Source organism: Polypterus senegalus, chromosome 4, assembly GCF_016835505.1.
Source record: "Polypterus senegalus isolate Bchr_013 chromosome 4, ASM1683550v1, whole genome shotgun sequence".
Taxonomy (NCBI): Eukaryota; Metazoa; Chordata; class Cladistia; order Polypteriformes; family Polypteridae; genus Polypterus; species Polypterus senegalus.
This window is the reverse complement of record NC_053157.1, coordinates 10,218,473-10,237,819: the sequence shown is the minus strand read 5'-3', so window position 1 is coordinate 10,237,819 and position 19,347 is coordinate 10,218,473. Positions and strand designations below refer to the sequence as shown.

Sequence of the window (19,347 nt, the reverse complement as noted above, 5' to 3'; positions counted from 1 at the left end):
AGTCATAACTGAATCCTACTTACGTACATATATACGTCCATAGCCTGCACCTCAGTCGCTGTGTGAGGCGGAGTTGCGTCCCCCATCACCACGCCTCCCACGTAATTTACTGCCTGCCCATATAAGGCCGTCCGTCAGCAGCAATCCAAGCTGTGAGAAAACAGTAAAAAGGAGGCGAGTCAGACATTGTGGTACGTTTTCTGATGCAGCTAGACGGAAAAACAACTTTGTGACGCTGCCGCCAAATACTCGCAGAAAAATCCACAAATTAATACAGACACTGCCGCTAAATAATAGCAGGCAAATCCACAACTTAATACCGGGAATGCCTGTTAAACATCTTAGATTCACGAGTACCGATTTGGGTGGTGAACACTTCGATGAATGAAACCTGTTATCTTTACAACGGTTGACAAACACAGAATGTAACTTGAACACGACACGTCCTCCAAATATGAACCTGGTTGAAAGAAATAATGATAATCAAATCCTTGATGACAGCAACACTCATAACAGTCACAAAACAATTACATTGACAATCATGTTACGTTATTTTTAAAATGTTTCCTTTTCTTTTTCATAACTTCTTTAACACACTACTTTTCCGCTGCAAAGCGCGGGTATTTTGCTAGTTTAAAATAAAAATAAAATCCAAAGAGTAGAAGGTTTAATGAGCTCCACAGCAGCTGACTTACAGCTTACTCAGTCTTTTATAGGCCTGGAGCAGTCCCACAGGTTAAGTGGCCCCAACAACATAAAGCGGACAAAGTCCATAATATTAAAGGTTAAATAAATAAATAAACTGCTCAAAAAAATGAAAGGAACACTTTGAAAACACATCACATCTCAATGGGAAAACAAACTCCTACTGGTATGGACTGGTAATGTGTTAGGAACGAAAGGATGGCGCGTTCTTTCTGGTGTGCCTCACTCCTATTTTCTGACTGACTGACTGTATTTACTCGTGTACCATGCGCACCCTAATTTTTACAAAGAAAATTCCGAAAATCGTTTTGCCCCGTGTACGACGTGCGTTGTGATTGTATAGGAAGCGCTAAAAGAGAGAGAGAGAGAGCGCGAGAGCGCAAACAAGCGAGCGAGAGAGAGAGAGTGAGCGAGCCCAAGCTGAAGAAGTATTACATTTCAATCCAGACTCTCATTGGAACCTACAGGAAGCGTTTAGAGGCTGGAATTTCTGCAAAAGGCGGATCTACTAAATATTGATTTCATTTCTTTTTTGTGGTGCCCAAATTTCTGCACCTGCCTGATTTTGTTTGAACAATTATTGCACACTTTCTGTAAATCCAATAAACTTCATTTCACTTCTCAAATATCACTGTGTGTGTCTCCTGTATGATATATTTAACTGACATTTTTTATCGTAACAACCAACGATTTATACAGGAAAATAATGACTATTAACAAGGTTGCCCAAACTTTTGCATCCCACTGTATCTTCTCCAAAGATCTTGACTAGACGTTGTTCTCCTCTCTTGCTAAATTAATCTTAGCCTGAAGAGGTAATTTAATTTTTTTACCACAAAAGTCTTCTTCTTTATTGGCAGTTGGAAAGGCAGCACGCTGGAGAGTTCGACTGGAAGAATATACAAACGGCCCCTGACACACAGCACACGAACAACCTAAAATATTAGGTTAACTGAAATAGGATTTTTATGTTTATTCCCTCCACCATAACTTACTTTGGTACAAACTATTTTGTTTTACTTTGATTGAGATCGGAAACCAGATATTTCAAGCTACAACACTAAATGACTAATCTTAGGTTTCTTGAAAGAGAAAATTTAAGTTGAATGAACAACATCAATGTTATAGTTTTTTCAGTGTATTACGTCTTGCCTGAAGAAGGGCCCCCGAGTTGTCTCAAAAGGTTGCATATTGTAATCTTTCTAGTTACCCAATAAAAGGTGTCCTTTTGCTTGACTTCTCTCTACACCCATAATGGCTAACATGGTACAACACCCTAGTACTAAAAACAATCTCTTAAAAGTCCCAAAGCTATAAAATACACAAAAAAGGCCTTCTAAGGAATGGAACCGTAAAACATTTGGCTTGAAGGACTAGTTGCAGACCAGAATCTTTATAAATGACAATATTTATTAAGAAGATCTCAAAAATGGCAAAAAAGGACTTGCCTAAAAGGCAAAACTTAGGTGAGCGAGTCCCAGTACACAATCCAAATATCAAAATTCAAGAAAAAAGGCAAATATCCCAATAAAGCAGAACATTCCCATACTCGCTGTGTTGCACTTGAAAGAACCTCAATGGGACACTAAAGGATTTGCTCCCAACCTCTGAGGACAGTCCTACAGCGGTGACATCAGGGGTGGCCCCGCCTGTTAGAGCTCCACCCACAAAGTACAAGGAACATAACAGGACACGTGACCACACATGGAAACTAAACTATATACTGATGAAATATTATAAATTAAACATAAACGAACATAGTAAGCACATGAAAAATACTTGGATTTAAACAACAAAGATATAATAAAGAAACTTGAACAGAAAGTAGATAACTTACATGAGCAGAAACAACAATAGCTCCCAAGCCCAAAGGTCATGTGTCAGGAAGTGGACTCACACGCACTTCTGGGTTACCTGGCTTTCAGCTAAGTGTGGTGTAGGCTTGACTCCCCCTAGTGGCCATCAGGTGCTCATGACGGTTTCTCTCACCACTGAGTTCTGCTAAGGACAGTCAGACTTGTTCTCTTCTCCTCCTTACACTTGTGAGGACACTGCCTTCTAGTGCTCTCTGGAAATGAAACGACATTAATAAGACCATTTATTCCTTCACAGTGTGCTGTACAGTACATTAAGTGTGTTTTGGTGTGATTTAATACTTCTTAAAGGTATGTTATTGCTAATGAATTGTTAATTACTTCACAAAAATAGTTTTCAACATGATTAATGCATTGGAAAATATAAAATATGTCACATCTTAATTTTGAATGCTTGCAGGAAAGTCCAATGAAATCAGTGCATCTTGAGAAGGAAGACTCCTCTAATGTTAACATACATGCCATGTTCAGAGAATCTACTACTCCGGACTTTCTTCTAGATTTCATGGAGGAAAATAGACCTCTTCAACTGGAAACAAATACAAAAGCATCACATTTTTACAGGTAGAGGCTAAGATGTTAACAAAAGTTATGTGGAAGATTTGAATAAATCTGATTTGATAATCGGTGACATTTTCTTAGTAAAGTGATTACGTTTAGTGATTTAGATTAGCAGGTCAAAAGTGTACCAGCAGAAGTGCAAGGTGACAAATTTGCACAAGCAAAAAAAATATGTATTTTTTGCACTCTTTTGTCACCATTCTATTCTGTTGGCACTAATTTGTCATCATACTATTGTCAGTGTACCACAAGTACATAAAAGTCACCAAAAATCCTTAGATATGGGATGACATGAGAAAACACAGTCAGTCATGAAATTAATGAGATTGGTATTGAAGACAGCATCTTTGAAATTCTTTTCTGTAAGGTCTGTCATAGATAGATAGATTGATAAAAAGGCACTATATAATAGATAGATAGATAGATAGTGTGACAGATTAGGGTTTTCTCGCACCCTTGTACCCTCAGACCACACGTCAGACACCAGATAAAATCCAATTATTATTTATTATAATAATTATGTGCACAAAGCACGCTCCTCTCCACAATTCTCCAATAATAAATCACAAATACAATAAACCAATCCTCCACTCCCAGACGCTTAGCCACCCTGCCTCCCAACTCAGCTCATTGTCTGGGAGTTCCCATGATCCTTTTATACTCCCTGACCCGGAGGTGGTCCTGCCCAGCAGTCCACAAGTCCTTATTCATTCCGGGTCAGGGTAAATAGTCCTTTTCTCACCCCGGAAGCCCGTCGCTCTTCCTATGACGAACTTCCGGGTCATAGGACACTAAGAACTCTTCGGTCGTCCCTGCAGCTCCCTCTCGTGGCCCCCGTGGCATCCAGCAGGGTGGTGCATAAAAACTCCATTGTCCGTGATGCCCTGCTGGTCTTCTGGGGACCTCCATGCTGCAAGGAGGGCTCCACCTGGCGGCTTGGGGGTATTGGCCAGGATAAACAGCCGGCCATCCTCCACAATCGATAGATAGATAGTGTGGCAGAAGGCCGGGCCCCATGCCTGGCCAGGACGCCCCTTCACTGTATATTCAGGGGGAGCAGCCCTGGACCATGCAGTACCTCCCCCTTGTCACTGGATGGCCACCCCCCCCTGGGTTGAAGCAGTGCCTCGGCTTCCCACAGGGCTCCATGGGAGATGGAGTTCTCCAGAGCCTTGTTAGGATCTGGGATGGCTGCCAGGGGGCGCTGCATGGGGCCCTGAGCTTGGCTGGACGAATCTTCAGCCCCACCTTGTAGCACTTCCGGGTGGACTATAAAAGGGGCCTGCAACCACCACTTAGTGGCCAGAGTCTGGAGGAGGAGGAGGATGAAGCTTGACGGGAGGAGTGGTGGTGCCAGAGAGGAGTGTGGTTTTTGTGCTTGTGTTGGTGTTTTGGACTGTGTTGTTGCTGGGGGACACGGGGAAGACGTGCCCTCCAGCTGAAGAAAAATAAAAGCTTCTTTATTTTATACACGTGCCTCCGGGTGAGTCTGTGAGAGGTCGGGCGCAATATATCGCCTCTTTTAAAATAGATAGATAGATAATGTGAATCAGTATATAATAGATAGATAAGGATGAGGTGCAATATTGCAGGGAGGTTGATCAGTTGTCCACTTGATGCACCCTCAACAATCTTAACTTGAATTCCCTAAAAACAGCGGAAATGATTGTGCTTTTAGAAGTCACTCCTCACTTCCTACTCCCATAGTTATACATGACGTCACTGTCAACAGGGTGGAATCAGATACATGTTTTGGCACAACTCTCACTTACAATCTGAGATGGGACAAAAACATCACTGCTCATTAGTGGATATTTGTTTTTTCTTTTAATCTAAAAAGCTTAACCCGTCCCAATCAGTGCTGGCACAGTTTTATAGAGCTCTCAGTGTAAGCATCCTTGCTTTCTTTGCAACAGTCCGATATGGCAATAGATCTGCTGACTTGAAAAATAAACAGCAGTGTGCTATTTGGATTTGGTAAAGCGTTAGGGTTAGGGTTAGGGTAAGGAAATGTTCCAGAAATGTAAGCAAAGACTACGCTAACCTGGACAACCAACTCTGTCAGTTATTATTATTAAGGAAACATTAGCAGTCACAAAAGGCAAGAACTACAAGACATATGAACAGTTTCTTTAATACTGCAATCACTATATTTTCATCTCTGTCTTTGCCTGCTTTCTGGTCTCTTCTATTCAAAATAAATTATGCTTAGTTTGTGTTTATTTTATATAGGACTTAACTAATATATTACTTGGGTGCATGTGTAATTCTTCTTTACTATGTTGTTTTATATATCTGTTTGAAGTGTATATAGTGTTATGATGTTGTCATATATTGCATATTGTGTTGTTTAATCCTACATGTTGTGGACGCTGGCCCGGACACAGACAGACGGACAACATAGTTCAGCCAACACACTGTTTATTTACACTATATACAAATTTACCGTGCACTCCAATCCCCAGTGCCTCCAGCACCGATCCCCCAAAGTCCAGGCCTTACAGTCAAACAATGCCTTTCTGGCCGCCTCCAGTCCTCTCTCCAGCTCCGTCCTTCTTCCACCCGACTTCCGCCTCGAGTGGAGGTGGCTGGCCCTTTTTATATCTCACCCGGAAGAGTTCCAGCTGGTTAACCAGCTGGTCCTAATTGCCCTTCCGGGTGGGGCTGAGAATTCAAGCAGCCAGGCTGCGAGGTCCCTACAGCTCCCCCTAGCGGCCACCCGAGCCCCCAACCAGGCTGCGGAGGACTCCATCTCCCATGGAGCCCTGCGGGTGGTTGGGGAATCACTGTCCGCCATGGAGGCTGCCACCAAGCGTCCCGGGGGAGGTACTGAAGTGTCCATGGTGGCTCCCCCGGAATATACACAACAGGGGCGTCCCGGCCGGGCATGGGACCCGGCTGTCCGTCACAATGTATATACCGTGAAAGAATCAGATCTCAACACACAAGAAAGGTTTTGGGGCAGCCACCCGTATATTGTCCCTGGCTACAAAGAAGATGTAGAAATAAATCGAGATATGTTCTCATTGAGTTTGGCTTAGAAAAGATGGCGGCTTTATAAGCTGAAACCAGAAGTGATGTCGTCTGGGGCCGGAACCGGAAATAACAACAACAACAACAACATTTATTTCACAGGACATTTTCATACAAATAATGTAGATCAAAGTGCTTTACAGGATGAAGAAAGAGAAAAAAGGAGAAAGTAAGAATTAAAATAAGAGAACACTAATTAACATAGAATAAAAGTAATGTCCGATGGCCAGGGAGGACGGAAAAATCAAAAAAAACTCCAGATGACTGGAGAAAAAATAAAATCTGCAGGGGGTCCAGGCCATGAGACCACCCATTCCCCTCTAGGCATTCTACCTAACATAAACGATCAGTCCTCATTGTATTCAGGGTTCTCATGGAAGGACTTGATGACGACGGTCACGTCAATGTAGGGACATCACGGTGCTTTGATCAGGGGGTGGTGGTGCAGATCGACACCCCAGAAAAGCGGAAAAAGAACAGAAGAGAGAGTAGGGGTTAGGATGGATTTTGGAGCCACCGTGAATAGTAATGATAATTAATTGACTACGCAGAGCATCAGGATTAAATTAAAATGAAGTTATGAGAACGGCATGTTAAAGTAATGTGTTTTCAGCAGTGCTTTAACTCTTTGAGGGCTGAATATTTTTTTCCAAAAAACTCAGTTTTCTGAAAAGCACAAAAAGCAGTGGTTTCACACATAAGTCAACATAAAACGTCTGTTGCTATGTGCTGTGGCTGCTGTTGGCGCATATTCGGCGTCACTGGTGGCAGTGGCTGCATTGGGGCACCTCGATGGTCAGCAGGAATGCACGGTGGGCCAGCTGCCTGGCTGTCTTCGCACAGCAGGTGGATGGTGGTGGCGGCTGCAGTGTGACAAAATATGGTTTGTACCTCTTGTCATCATAAGTGGTGGTCCTCCCAGGCAAACGCTGTTGTAGGCGCATCAGCTACACGAAAGTGTTCAGCACCACAATCACCTGGAGACAGATCAGATGATGCTGGTACCTCACTTTCGTTTTCGATATCCATCTCCAGATTACTTCCATCAAACTCGGAGTCTGACAAGTCAGAGTCCTATTCAACGAAATGACGTAAAATGTCCATGGAGTATTTTGCTTTGCACATTCGCTTTGGTCTCTCACCAGATGTCTGTGCCATTTTAGAGGTTGTTTGCTCTTCGCTACTTATGCACGTGCAGGGAATCGAGGTTAAATCAACAGAGCTTTGTAACTGTATTTTTAGCAAAGAGAATCAAACTAAAATGTAAAGGTAAGTTTTCTTGCAGATTACAGCTGATTACTGTGCTCTACTCCTGAATTTTGACAAAAGTTGACTTCAGCCCTAAAAGAGTTAAAGTGCTCCACCGTATCACACTGGCGATTTCCTATTAGCAGGCTATTCCAGATTTTAGGTGCATAGCAGCAGAAGGCCACCCGTCTCACCACTTCTTTTAAGTTTAGCTCTTGGAATTCTAAGTAGACACTCATTTGAAGATCTAAGGTTACGATTTGGAATATAAGATGTCAGAGATTCCGAAATATAAGAGGGAATGCGATTATTTAAGGCTTTATAAACCATAAGCAGTATTTTCAAGTCAATTCTGAATGACACAGGTAACCAGTGTAGTGACATCAAAACTGGAGAAATATGTTCGGATTTTCTTTTCCTAGTTAAGATTCTAGCAGCTGCATTCTGCACTCATTGCAGTCGACTGATGTCTTTTTTGGGTGGTCCTGAGGGGAGAGCGTTACAGTAATCTAGTCGACTGAAAACAAAAGCGTGAACTAATTTATCAGCATCATATATACAATATCATCAAATATATAAAGACATAAGAGGTCTAACTTTTGCTATATTTCTTAAGTGAAAAAATGCTGTCCAAGTGATCTGATTAATATGCGATTTAAAATTCAGGTCAAAGTCAACAGTTACCTTTAAATTCTGTACGTCCGTCTTGACTTTTAATGCTAATGCATCAAATTTATTTCTAATAATATCATTGTCTCCATTATTGCCAATCACTAAAATTTCAGTTTTCTCTTTATTTAGCTTGAGAAAATTACTACTCATCCATTCAGAAACACAAGTAAGACATTGTGTTCGTGAATCAAGAGAATTGGGGTCATCAGGTGCTATTGATAAGTACAGTTGTGTGTCATCTGCATAGCTGTGGTAACTCACGTTGTAACCTGAGATAATCTGACCTAACGGAAGCATGTAGATTGAAAAGAGCAGCGGACCCAGGATAGAGCCTTGTGGAACACCATATCGGATATCATGTGTCTTTGAGATGTGATTACCACAACTCACAAAGAATTTTCTACCTGCCAGGTAGGATTCAAACCAATTTAAGACACTGCCAGAGAGGCCCACCCATTGACTAAGGCGCTATCAGGTGCTATTGATAAATCCAGTTGCGTGTCATCAGCATAGCTGTGGTAGCTCACGTTATGCCCCGAGATAATCTGACCTAATGGAAGCATGTAGATCGAAAAGAGCAGTGGACCCAGGATAGAGCCTTGCGGAACACCACATAGAATATCATATGTCAATCTTGGTGCCAGAACCGAAAATGATGTCAATTTGGGCGCCGGAAACGGATGCGACGTCGTTGATGTTGAATCAGGGAGGTTTTCCCATATTTGGCCTGCAGATATAACAGAGGTAGGTTTGGTGCACCCTGCCAGCCCCTGGCCTGGCGGGTAATTACCTCCACTTGGTCCACTCAGCTCGCCCCTAATCACACGTGTGTGACAAAACCTCGTTAGTGTATGGATGGAACACTAAAAGAAATTCCTAGTAACTGTCTTGCCTGAAAATAAAGATAAAGGTTATGTTTCAAACGAGAAACAATTCAATCTGAAAAATTAATGAAAGCCATATTGTGGAAGAATGTAGATTCAAATGTTTGCTTACTTTTTGAACATTGTCCTTTTGTGACACTAATAATGACATTATTTTTCTACTGCCTACCATTTACCTAGCGACACCTCTTAGTTACATGGCGATGCAAGTCACCAGAGGCTTTTTAAATGTATTAAAAGTTATTTAAAAAGCCTGGCAGCAATTACTGTAGTAATTGTAATGCTTGTTCTCTAGTGATTACTTTGTTCCTTGTCTGTTCCTTTTGTCTTTTCTGTTTTTGTCTAACACTTGCTACTTTGTTTTCTGCAAACCTCGTGTTTGTCTTTTTGACTTCACTTATGGCTTATTTGGTGTTCCTGTTTTTGGATGTGTAGTTACATAGGGTTGACTTTGGTTACTAATTGTTTTAGCATCTCCTAATTGTTGACCTTGTAGAAGACCTGGCACTGCCATCCTACCATGCTGAAAAAGAAATGAATAACACTGGATACCCGAGAGTAAACACAATATTGGAATTTCTTTCCTAGTATTCCATACAATACATTAAAATATTCTTTTTTTTAAATGGTTCTTACAATGTAATGGAATGTTGTTTCATTACAGATTTTTTTTTTATTTTTTATTTTTTCTCCAGCTGTCTGGAGTTTTTTTTTTTCTGTCCACCCTGGCCATCGGACCTTACTCCTTTTCTATGTTAACTAATGTTGTCTTATTTTAATTTCCTATTTTGTCTTTTATTTTTCTTTTCTTCATTATGTAAAACACTTTGAGCTTCTTTTTGTATGAAAATGTGCTATATAAATAAATGTTGTTGTTGAATTTGCCATGGCTGTGCCCCAGTTGCGATTGAACCGTGGCCTGACATCCAGGTTAAGTCAAATTGTATTTGTCACATACAAATTACATTCACAGTTAAACGGTGGACCAGTGATGTAAGTAGGTGACACAAACATTGCAAAAAGGATGGTAGAGCCCCAGAAAGACCCGCAAACCGGGACAAACCCTTACTAGGCAACTTAGAGAGAGACCGACTTCACCCCTAGGCAGCCTGACCCCAAACTTCTACAGGCACGCGTCAGCCTGCACAGGCCTAAAATGTGAAGCTGGTTTAGTCAGTCAGTCAGTCAGTCAGTCAGTCATTCTCCAACCCACTACATCCTAACTACAGGGTCACGGGGGTCTGCTGGAGCCAATCCAAGCCAGCACAGGGTGCAAGGCAGGAACAAATCCCGGGCAGGGTGCCTGCCCACCGCAGTGTTAGAGGATGTCAGTCAGTCAGTCATCTTCCAACCCGCTGTATCCTAACACAGGGTCATGGGGATTGGCTGGAGTCAATCCCAGCCCACGCAGGAGGGCACAAGGCAGGAACACCAGCCCACCACAGTGTTAGAGGATTTTTCTTTCTTTAATAAGATGTTAAATTTCGACCATACTATATTTTTGAATGCTTTTCAGGTTGTGGGGATCTCCGATCCCTCAGTTGTCACAACCAGGTGCCAGCCCACCGCAGGGTACACACACTCACACACACACACACCAAGCATACACTAAGGACATTTTTAGGATCATCAATGCTCCTAACCTGCATGTCTTTAGACTGTGGGAGGAAACCCATGCAGACATGGGGAGAACATGCAAACTCCACACACGGAGGACCTGGGAAGCAAACCTCAGGTCTCTTTACTGCAATGCAACAGCGCTACTACTGCGCCACCGTGCCGCCCAAAGCTGGTTTATCAAGTTCAAAATATTCTCTAAATGTTCACAAATGTTCCTTAAGGGAGAGGAAAACATTAAACCTTTGGATTGAGACACAATATTGCAAAATGAAGTAATTTATTTGTATAAACAAAAAGAAGCACAAAATATTATGAGTTTTGTTTCTTTTTCTATTTTCTTTTCTATGTTTTCTCCATTCATTTTTTTTTTTAGAAATCCTAGTAACATACATGTTGTCATAAATTCCAGTAACACTGGAAGTTCAATAGCTGTGCACGATCTTTAAATAATAATGGGTATGAAGAAATTGTGATAGTACTTCAATATTTGCAAAGCCTTTTGTGTCAGAATCTTAAGTATTCAAGTACAGGTAGTCCCCAGGTTACGAACATCCAACCTACGACTTACGAACGGGACCTCAGCTGCGACACATGCGCCTCAATAACTGCCGCTCCGTCATCTTTGGCTTAAGGACGCTGCAAGCAGTGGCTGGACGGAGGCTGGAGAGTGGCGATCTCGCTGCTCGCGCAGTGTAGTGTCCCTCGGGCAGCTCCCGGCGGCAAGTGGTTTCAATGCCCGCCCACCGCACACGGCTGCCCTGTTCGTTCTCGGTGGGCGGCTGGTGATAGAGCATGCGGTGACCCGGTTGTGACTGAACGGAGGCCATTGAGGGGTGAACAGGGCAGCGGGGGGGTAGCATTGTAGTGTGCCTCGGATGGCTGCCTGTTGAATGGGGGCAGTGTTGAGCGATTCACTACCCGCCTTTGGCCGCACCGTGTTCGTTCTCGGTGGGCGGACGCTGCAGGCAGCATACTGTAGTGGAGGTGACTGTGAGGTGGGCTGCTGATGAACCGCCTTACACTCCAACTTGTACCCTTAGATCTTCAAATGAGGGTCTGCTTATAATTCCAAGAGCTAAACTTATTAAAAGACGTGCTGAGGTGGGTGGCCTTCTGCTGTTAGGCACCTAAAATCTGGAATATCTGACCGATAGAAATTCGCCAGGCTGATATGGTGGAGCTCTTTAAAACACTGCTGAATACACATTATTCTGACATGGCCTTCTCATAGCTTCATTTTAGTGTAACCCTGATATTCTGGATATGCTTTTAATTATCTTTTTTATTTCCGTACTGACCTCCACTTTCTCTGCTCTACATTTTCCTGTGGTGACAGTCTGTGCCGCCGCCACCACCTGATCAAGGCACAATGCAATCCTTACACTGATGGATTGAAGGCCAGAGGTCCTCATGACCCTCATCATCGTCTAATTCTTCCACGTGAAGCCTGTAAACCGTGAGGACTGATTGAGAGCATTGATGTTAGGGGGGCTGGGTGGTCTCGTGACCTTGGAGCCCCTGCAGATTTTGTTTTTTTTTCTCCAGCCCATCTGGAGTTTTTTTGTTTTGTTTTTTTCTGTCCTCCCTGGCCAACGGACCTTACTTTATTCTTTGTTAATTAGTATTGACTAATTTTATTTTTTATATTTTTTCTCTTTTTCTTTCTTCACCTCATAAAGCACTTTGAGCAACATCATTTGTATGAAAACATGCTATAGAAAGAAATGTTGTTGTTGTTGATTGAAGAGAACAATCTCACCTCTCTGGGATTATGTTCATTTAGAAATTCATCTCATAGTTTGACCTCGTATATACTGTATATCATTTCAGTAACTGTGGATGGAAATACTAAGACGGAATTATTATTAAATAATTCCCCCCATATAAGTAACATTTCTCAGACTGCCTTCTTCCATCTCTGAAACATTTCTAGACTTTGTCCTGTTCTTACCCAACACAGTACTGAAGTATCGGTTAATGGCCGAGTCACCTCACGTATAGATTACTGTAATGCTATTCTGTCTGGCATCCCACAAAAACGTATCCATCACTTACAACTTCTTCTAAATTCTGCTGCCAGGATGATAACCTGCTGTTCTAAATCCACTGAACATATCACATCGATTGCCTCTCAACTTCACTACAGAATACAATACTAAATACCTGCTCTGAACATTTGCAGCTCTCCACACCTCACTGATCTCCTCCAGACTGGCACTCCACTCACTCACTCAGATCCTCATCTGCAGCTCGACTTTCTGTACCTCACGTCAGACTCGGTGCTATAGGAGCTCGAGCGTCTCTCATTGTGCTTCTCAACTCGGGAATTCTCTTCCCTCTCATATCCGTCAGCTCGATTCAATAACACATTTTAAAACTGGCACACCAATTGTGAATTTTGCACTGTTACTGCCAGTTATCTTTGTTTGTTTGCTAATTATTGCTTTTTGATTTATCATTCTCTTGTTTTAATTTTACTGGTTTTGTTTAATTTTATTGTAAGGTGACCTTGAGTGCTAAGATTATAACACGGGATTTTCTAATGGCCAAATATGACCAAAACAATTGTTCAACCTTACCTATGAAATGTGATCCCCCGGGATCTGGTTTGGAGCGTACAGCGGTTTGTACAATCCCAAGCAGCACATTATTCATTACTTCACTCCACAGCAGTGCCACTCGCAATATGGCGGCGACATTGACGTACGATGCTGCTGGTCATGTGGCGTCTAGTAATTCTATCTCTATGGGTGTTGATATGTGGTTTCTGCTTTACAATACTAAAGTCTTAACTTGCTGTTTTCCTATAGGGGGCGCTAGCTCCCTGGAAATACGTTTGCTTTGTAATTACGGCGCCTAAAGTAACCTGAACCTAAATAGATATATTATAAAGAGACGCTATCCTTCCCTTAGTGATACGGTGGTGAGAAATAACTTAGCTTTCTTTAATGACGGTTTATGTGGCCTAACAGACATGGAGGCACATTGACTACTCTTTGTTTGTTTGCTAATTATTACTTTTTAATTTATCATTCTCTTGTTTTAATTTTACTAATGTTGTTGAATTTTATTGTAAGGTGACCTTGAGTGCTAAGAAAGGCTTGGGGGCCACCAGAACAGAGCTGGGAAGCTCATCCCTGTGGGAGGACATGGCCACCACCAGGAGGTGCTCGGACAGTCATGGAACCCTGGATGGCAGCACTTCCGCCACACCAGGAAGTGCTGCCCGAAGAAATCCGAGAAGCACCCGGAGTGCTTCCAGGTGCTCATCTGACACTTCCGCCACACCAGGAAGTGTCATTGGACAGAGCACCTGGAGCCCTTCTGGGTAATTCTAAAAGGGGTCACCTCCCTCCAGTAGATGAGCCAGAGTTGGGAGGAAGGAGACGGAGCTTGAGAGGAGGTCGAAAGAGAGAAAGAAAAGAGACAGTTGGTGGAGAAGGCATTGTGGTGCCGTTTGTGAATACACGTGTGCGTTCTGGACATTCTGGTGTCTGTCTGTCTGTGGCTTTACACACATTTTATTAAAATCAAGTAACATTCCATACAAGCAAGTCAAGTTTTACTAAAACTAGGGTCGAAACAAATCAACCCGCATCCATGAGAAAGAGATGCTAGGCCAGCAGGGTAAAACTTTAAACTAGTGAAAATAAGTAAATAGGTACATTAAAAAAATAAATGAAAAATATAGAATAAAAAAGAGGGAAGAGAATCTGTTTTCTCAATTTAAATACTTATTTTAAAATGTTATTAATTAGATCATGCCAGGTTTTGAAAAAGTTTTCCACAGATCCTCTTAAGTGAAAAATCTGATTTTTTTTTCAATTTCAAATAGAAGATAACATCAGTTACTCACTGAGTTAAAAGAGCTGAGTTAGAAGTCTGCGTGCCAACAGTGAAGTACAGTAATCTCTCCTCGATCGCGGGGGGTTCTGCAACGCATAGGTGAAAATCCGAGAACTAGAAACCATATGTTCGTATGGTTATTTTTTATATATTTTAAGCCCTTATAAACTCTCCCACACTGTTTATAAATATTTCCTGCACAGTTATACAGCATAAACCCTTTGTATTCTCTTCGATATTAGGTAAGATTCATTGAAATTATGTATGTAAACACACATAAATAACATAAATATTATTTTAAAGATATCGAGCGTCTCCGATATCACATATGTTACAGCCATTACGATAGACAGGCCACCAGCAATAAATACGTACAATGCAAGAAAAATTATATACAGTAAAATGTGTGTACAGTGACACTAAACATACGTACATGTACTAAGTACTGTACATAGAAAATTAATTATGGTTGCTCACCAACAATGACTTGTCCGATAACGATGAGTTTAGTTTTACTGCACAACAAAGGAGAGCGTTACATCTCTTCCAAAGGAGTCTCTTCAGGTGATTGTGTAGCACCGCCGTTGTTCTTCTGCAATCCAAATCCCTAAAGCAGATTCCATCCGGACTACCGCCTTATTACGTCCACTTACAACTCGTTTTGCGCCCTGGTTAAAGGACACTGCGGCCGTAGATCTTATATTCTTTTCCTCGTTTTTAAATAAAAGGAATCATGGACTCAGTATCATGGATACTCCTACAGCGGTGTAGCTTTTCCCTTCCTTCAGGATATCCAAAACTTTTACCTTTTCGCCAATCGTTAACATCTTCCGTTGGCGCTTGGGCACGGCCCCTGAAGCGGTAGCAGGAGCAGCTCGTTTTGGAGCCATAATGAAGGGCTTGACTACGCACAAAGATGAACACAAACGAGCACAAAAGTTAAGTCTTTACATAGCGAAACGCGTTGATGCTGAATGAGCGAGACGAGACTTCCTGGTTAACGCGTGGAATCGAATTCGCGCTCTGTCGCTGAGCCAATCAGCACACAGGAACTTATTTGCGTGCTCTGATTGGGTAGCTTCTTAGCCGTCCGCCAATAGCGTCCCTTGTATGAAATCAACTGGGCAAACCAACTGAGGAAGCATGTACAGTAAGTAAAAAGACCCGAAGCATTATATATTTAGATATGCTTACATATAAAATCTGTGATAGAGTGAAGCTGTGAAAGTCGATATAGCGGATTACTGTAAAGACATTTACAGTTTGTCTGTCCTTCTCCACTTTAAGCCCCTCAGTGAGCCCACCAAACACTTCTGTTAGTGGATTAGGAGGGATTGGGACCCCAAGGCTGTCCGAGAGGCATTTAAAGATTTTGGTCCAGAGTGATGTTCATTTGGTGCACCCCACCCAAAACATGTGGCCCAGTGAGGCTGGAGCTCAGTTGCAACGTTCACAGATTGGCTCTCGCCCTGGAAACATTTTGGACAATTTTAAACGAGAGAGATGCGCTCGATAGGTAATTTGTAGTTGAAGGATTGAATGCTTTGCGCCTATGGAGCTTGTGTGAATTCTGTGCATCGCTACCTTCCACTCCTTTTCTGAGATGCTGAGTGAGAGATCCTTTTCCCGCTGTACTCTTGGATCTTTGAAAGGGAGGGACTGTAAAATGTTTTTATACATTACGGAGATGCTGTTTGAGTCCTCAAGACTGATCAAGATTTCTTCCGGTATAGAGGTAGGTGGGAGGTGAGGGAAATCGGGCAGCTTCTGTTTCACAAAGTTTCTAATTTGAAGGTCGTGAAAGAAATGTGTTGCTGGAACGTTAAATTTGGAGTGTAATTGTTCGTAGGATGTGAAGATATTGTCTATGTACAGTGATTTAATCCCAACATTGAAAACTGCGTACGTTTGAAGAGGGTGAGAATAGCTGGTTAACATGCAATTGTTCTAAAAGTAGCCATACACTTTCTATTGACCAGTACTGCATACAGATTGTTCTACTAATGTAACACATTCATCGATGACCTCTGTGTTTCTACCAGTACTGCCACTGTTACACACAGGTCTTATTTCTATGCTGCAGAAGAGTATTTGCCTACAGCTCAACATAAGTGTATTAAAAGTAACCAGGTGCACATATCACAGTGTTACATTAAGCACTAGTGGCTTTTCAACTCCGGCTACAGTTAACTGTATATATTGGTTAGAATTATAAAGAATATTTTCTTTTTCCTCTAGGACATGGAAAAGCCACAGAAAACAACTCAGCTCAGTTTACAACAGAAAGCAAAGCTCAGAGCTGAAGGAGTGGGTGCGAACTTTAAAGGAGAAAAAAGCTCTTCAAGATGCGCACAGACTTGACAGAAGGCTGAAAAAGCAGAAAGTGTAAGAATTCTCTTGATGTTACTGTTTCTTTTCTGCTGCACTAGAAAATTGCTGTGACACTTTCCAATCCACATGACCATCATATAACAAAAGTTATAGATGAAATAGTGGCTGTTGCAAAATTAATTTCTTTATTTTTTCTTGCCATATAAACTTAAGGTTGCAGGAACTTGCACATATAACTATTCTTTACTGAAGTATACTTGGGGAAAACTAGAAACTAGTAGGGCAGTTGGATTGACTGCTGTGCCATCCTAAACAATACGAATGATTGATGTTTATCCAAATAAATGTGATATCATCCATCCATCCATTATCCGTCCTGCTATATCCTAACTACAGGGTCATGGGGGTCTGCTGGAGCCAATCCCAGCCAACACAGGGCGCAAGGCAGGAAACAAACCCCGGGAAGGGTGCCAGCCCGCCACAAGGCACACACACACACACCAGGGACAATTTAGAATCGCCAATGCACCTAACCTGCATGTTTTTGGACTGTGGGAGGAAACTCCACGCAGGGAGGACCCGGGAAGCAAACCCAGGTCTCCTTACTGCAAGGCAGCAGCGCTAAACACTGTGCCGCCCAAATATGATATCATTTAGTCTTTATTTGACAATGAAGTAGCAGTAACATTAGCTCCTGCTTCACACATTATATAATGAACAACGTAATAAGCACTTTTTGGGATATTGTACCAGTTTCAATATTAAATATTTAATACCATAGTTCCCATTCTCCTTGGGGATTAAGTTATTTAGTTGTTAAGTTATTTCCCGCGCGTCGCGAGTGGCAGCCATTCCAGCAGCTCCATATATGACTTTATCTTTTTACCTTTTTTTTTCTATTTTTCTCTATTTCACTGATCACTTCTACCACTTTCTTTTATGTGCAATCGCTCCCTCGACACTTTTTACTATTTTTACTACTTGACATGGATTTTTACACTCTGAGACTCGCCTATTCAAGTAGTCAACTTAAAGCACTGAGAAGAAATGCCCACGCCGGTGTGGTTCACTATTTACCTGACGAGGTAAGAAGACGACATCGGAGCAGCCGAGCCTGCGCAAAGATAAAAGATAAGATAAAAGCCAAGCAGCTTACAAAAAAATGGCGTTATAAACCGTCGGTGCCTTTTGTGATCCCTGGAAATGTGAACTCACTACCAAATAAGATCGACAAACTTGCTGTGCTGGTGAAAAATGTCAGAACCTACAGAGAATGCAGGTTGCTGTGTTTTTATTTATTTTTTTAATGAATTTCCCCTTGGGATTAATAAAGTATCTATCTATCTATCTATCTATCTATCTATCTATCTATCTATCTATCTATCTATCTATCTATCTATCTATCTATCTATCTATCTATCTATTATATAGTGCCTTTCACAATATCTATCTATCTATCTATCTATCTATCTATCTATCTATCTATCTATCTATCTATCATATAGTGCCTTTCACAATATCTATCTATCTATCTATCTATCTATCTATCTATCTATCTATCATATAGTGCCTTTCACAATATCTATCTATCTATCTATCTATCTATCTATCTATCTATCTATCTATCTATCTATCATATAGTGCCTTTCACATCTATCTATCTATCGATCTATCTATCGATCTATCTATCTATTATATAGTGCCTTTCACAATATCTATCTATCTATCTATCTATCTATCTATCTATCTATCTATCTATCTATCTATCTATCTATCTATCTATTATATAGTGCCTTTCCTATCTATCTATCTATTATATAGTGCCTTTCACAATATCTATCTATCTATCTATCTACAGTGGTGTGAAAAACTATTTGCCCCCTTCCTGATTTCTTATTCTTTTGCATGTTTGTCACACAAAATGTTTCTGATCATCAAACACATTTAAACATTAGTCAAATATAACACAAGTAAACACAAAATGCAGTTTTTAAATGATGGTTTTTATTATTTAGGGAGAAAAAAAATCCAAACCTACATGGCCCTGTGTGAAAAAGTAATTGCCCCCTGAACCTAATAACTGGTTGGGCCACCCTTAGCAGCAATAACTGCAATCAAGCGTTTGCGATAACTTGCAATGAGTCTTTTACAGCGCTCTGGAGGAATTTTGGCCCACTCATCTTTGCAGAATTGTTGTAATTCAGTTTTATTTGAGGGTTTTCTAGCATGAACTGCCTTTTTAAGGTCATGCCATAGCATCTCAATTGGATTCAGGTCAGGACTTTGACTAGGCCACTCCAAAGTCTTCATTTTGTTTTCTTCAGCCATTCAGAGGTGGATTTGCTGGTGTGTTTTGGGTCATTGTCCTGTTGCAGCACCCAAGATCGCTTCAGCTTGAGTTGACGAACAGATGGCCGGACATTCTCCATCAGGATTTTTTGGTAGACAGTAGAATTAATGGTTCCATCTATCACAGCAAGCCTTCCAGGTCCTGAAGCAGCAAAACAACCCCAGACCATCACACTACCACCACCATATTTTACTGTTGGTATGATGTTCTGTTCTAAAATGCT

The 19,347-nt window shown here is 41.5% G+C and overlaps 1 protein-coding gene across 1 annotated transcript in view; it reads left to right on the top strand.

Annotated features, from left to right (window-relative positions):
* LOC120527133 overlaps positions 1-19,347 on the top strand; it is a 307,413-nt gene that overhangs the window by 162,306 nt on the left and 125,760 nt on the right. The window contains exons 11-12 of the mRNA XM_039750231.1: positions 2,980-3,143; positions 16,682-16,828. Coding sequence (XP_039606165.1) covers positions 2,980-3,143; positions 16,682-16,828 — 311 coding nt within the window. The remainder of the gene's footprint in view (positions 1-2,979; positions 3,144-16,681; positions 16,829-19,347) is intronic.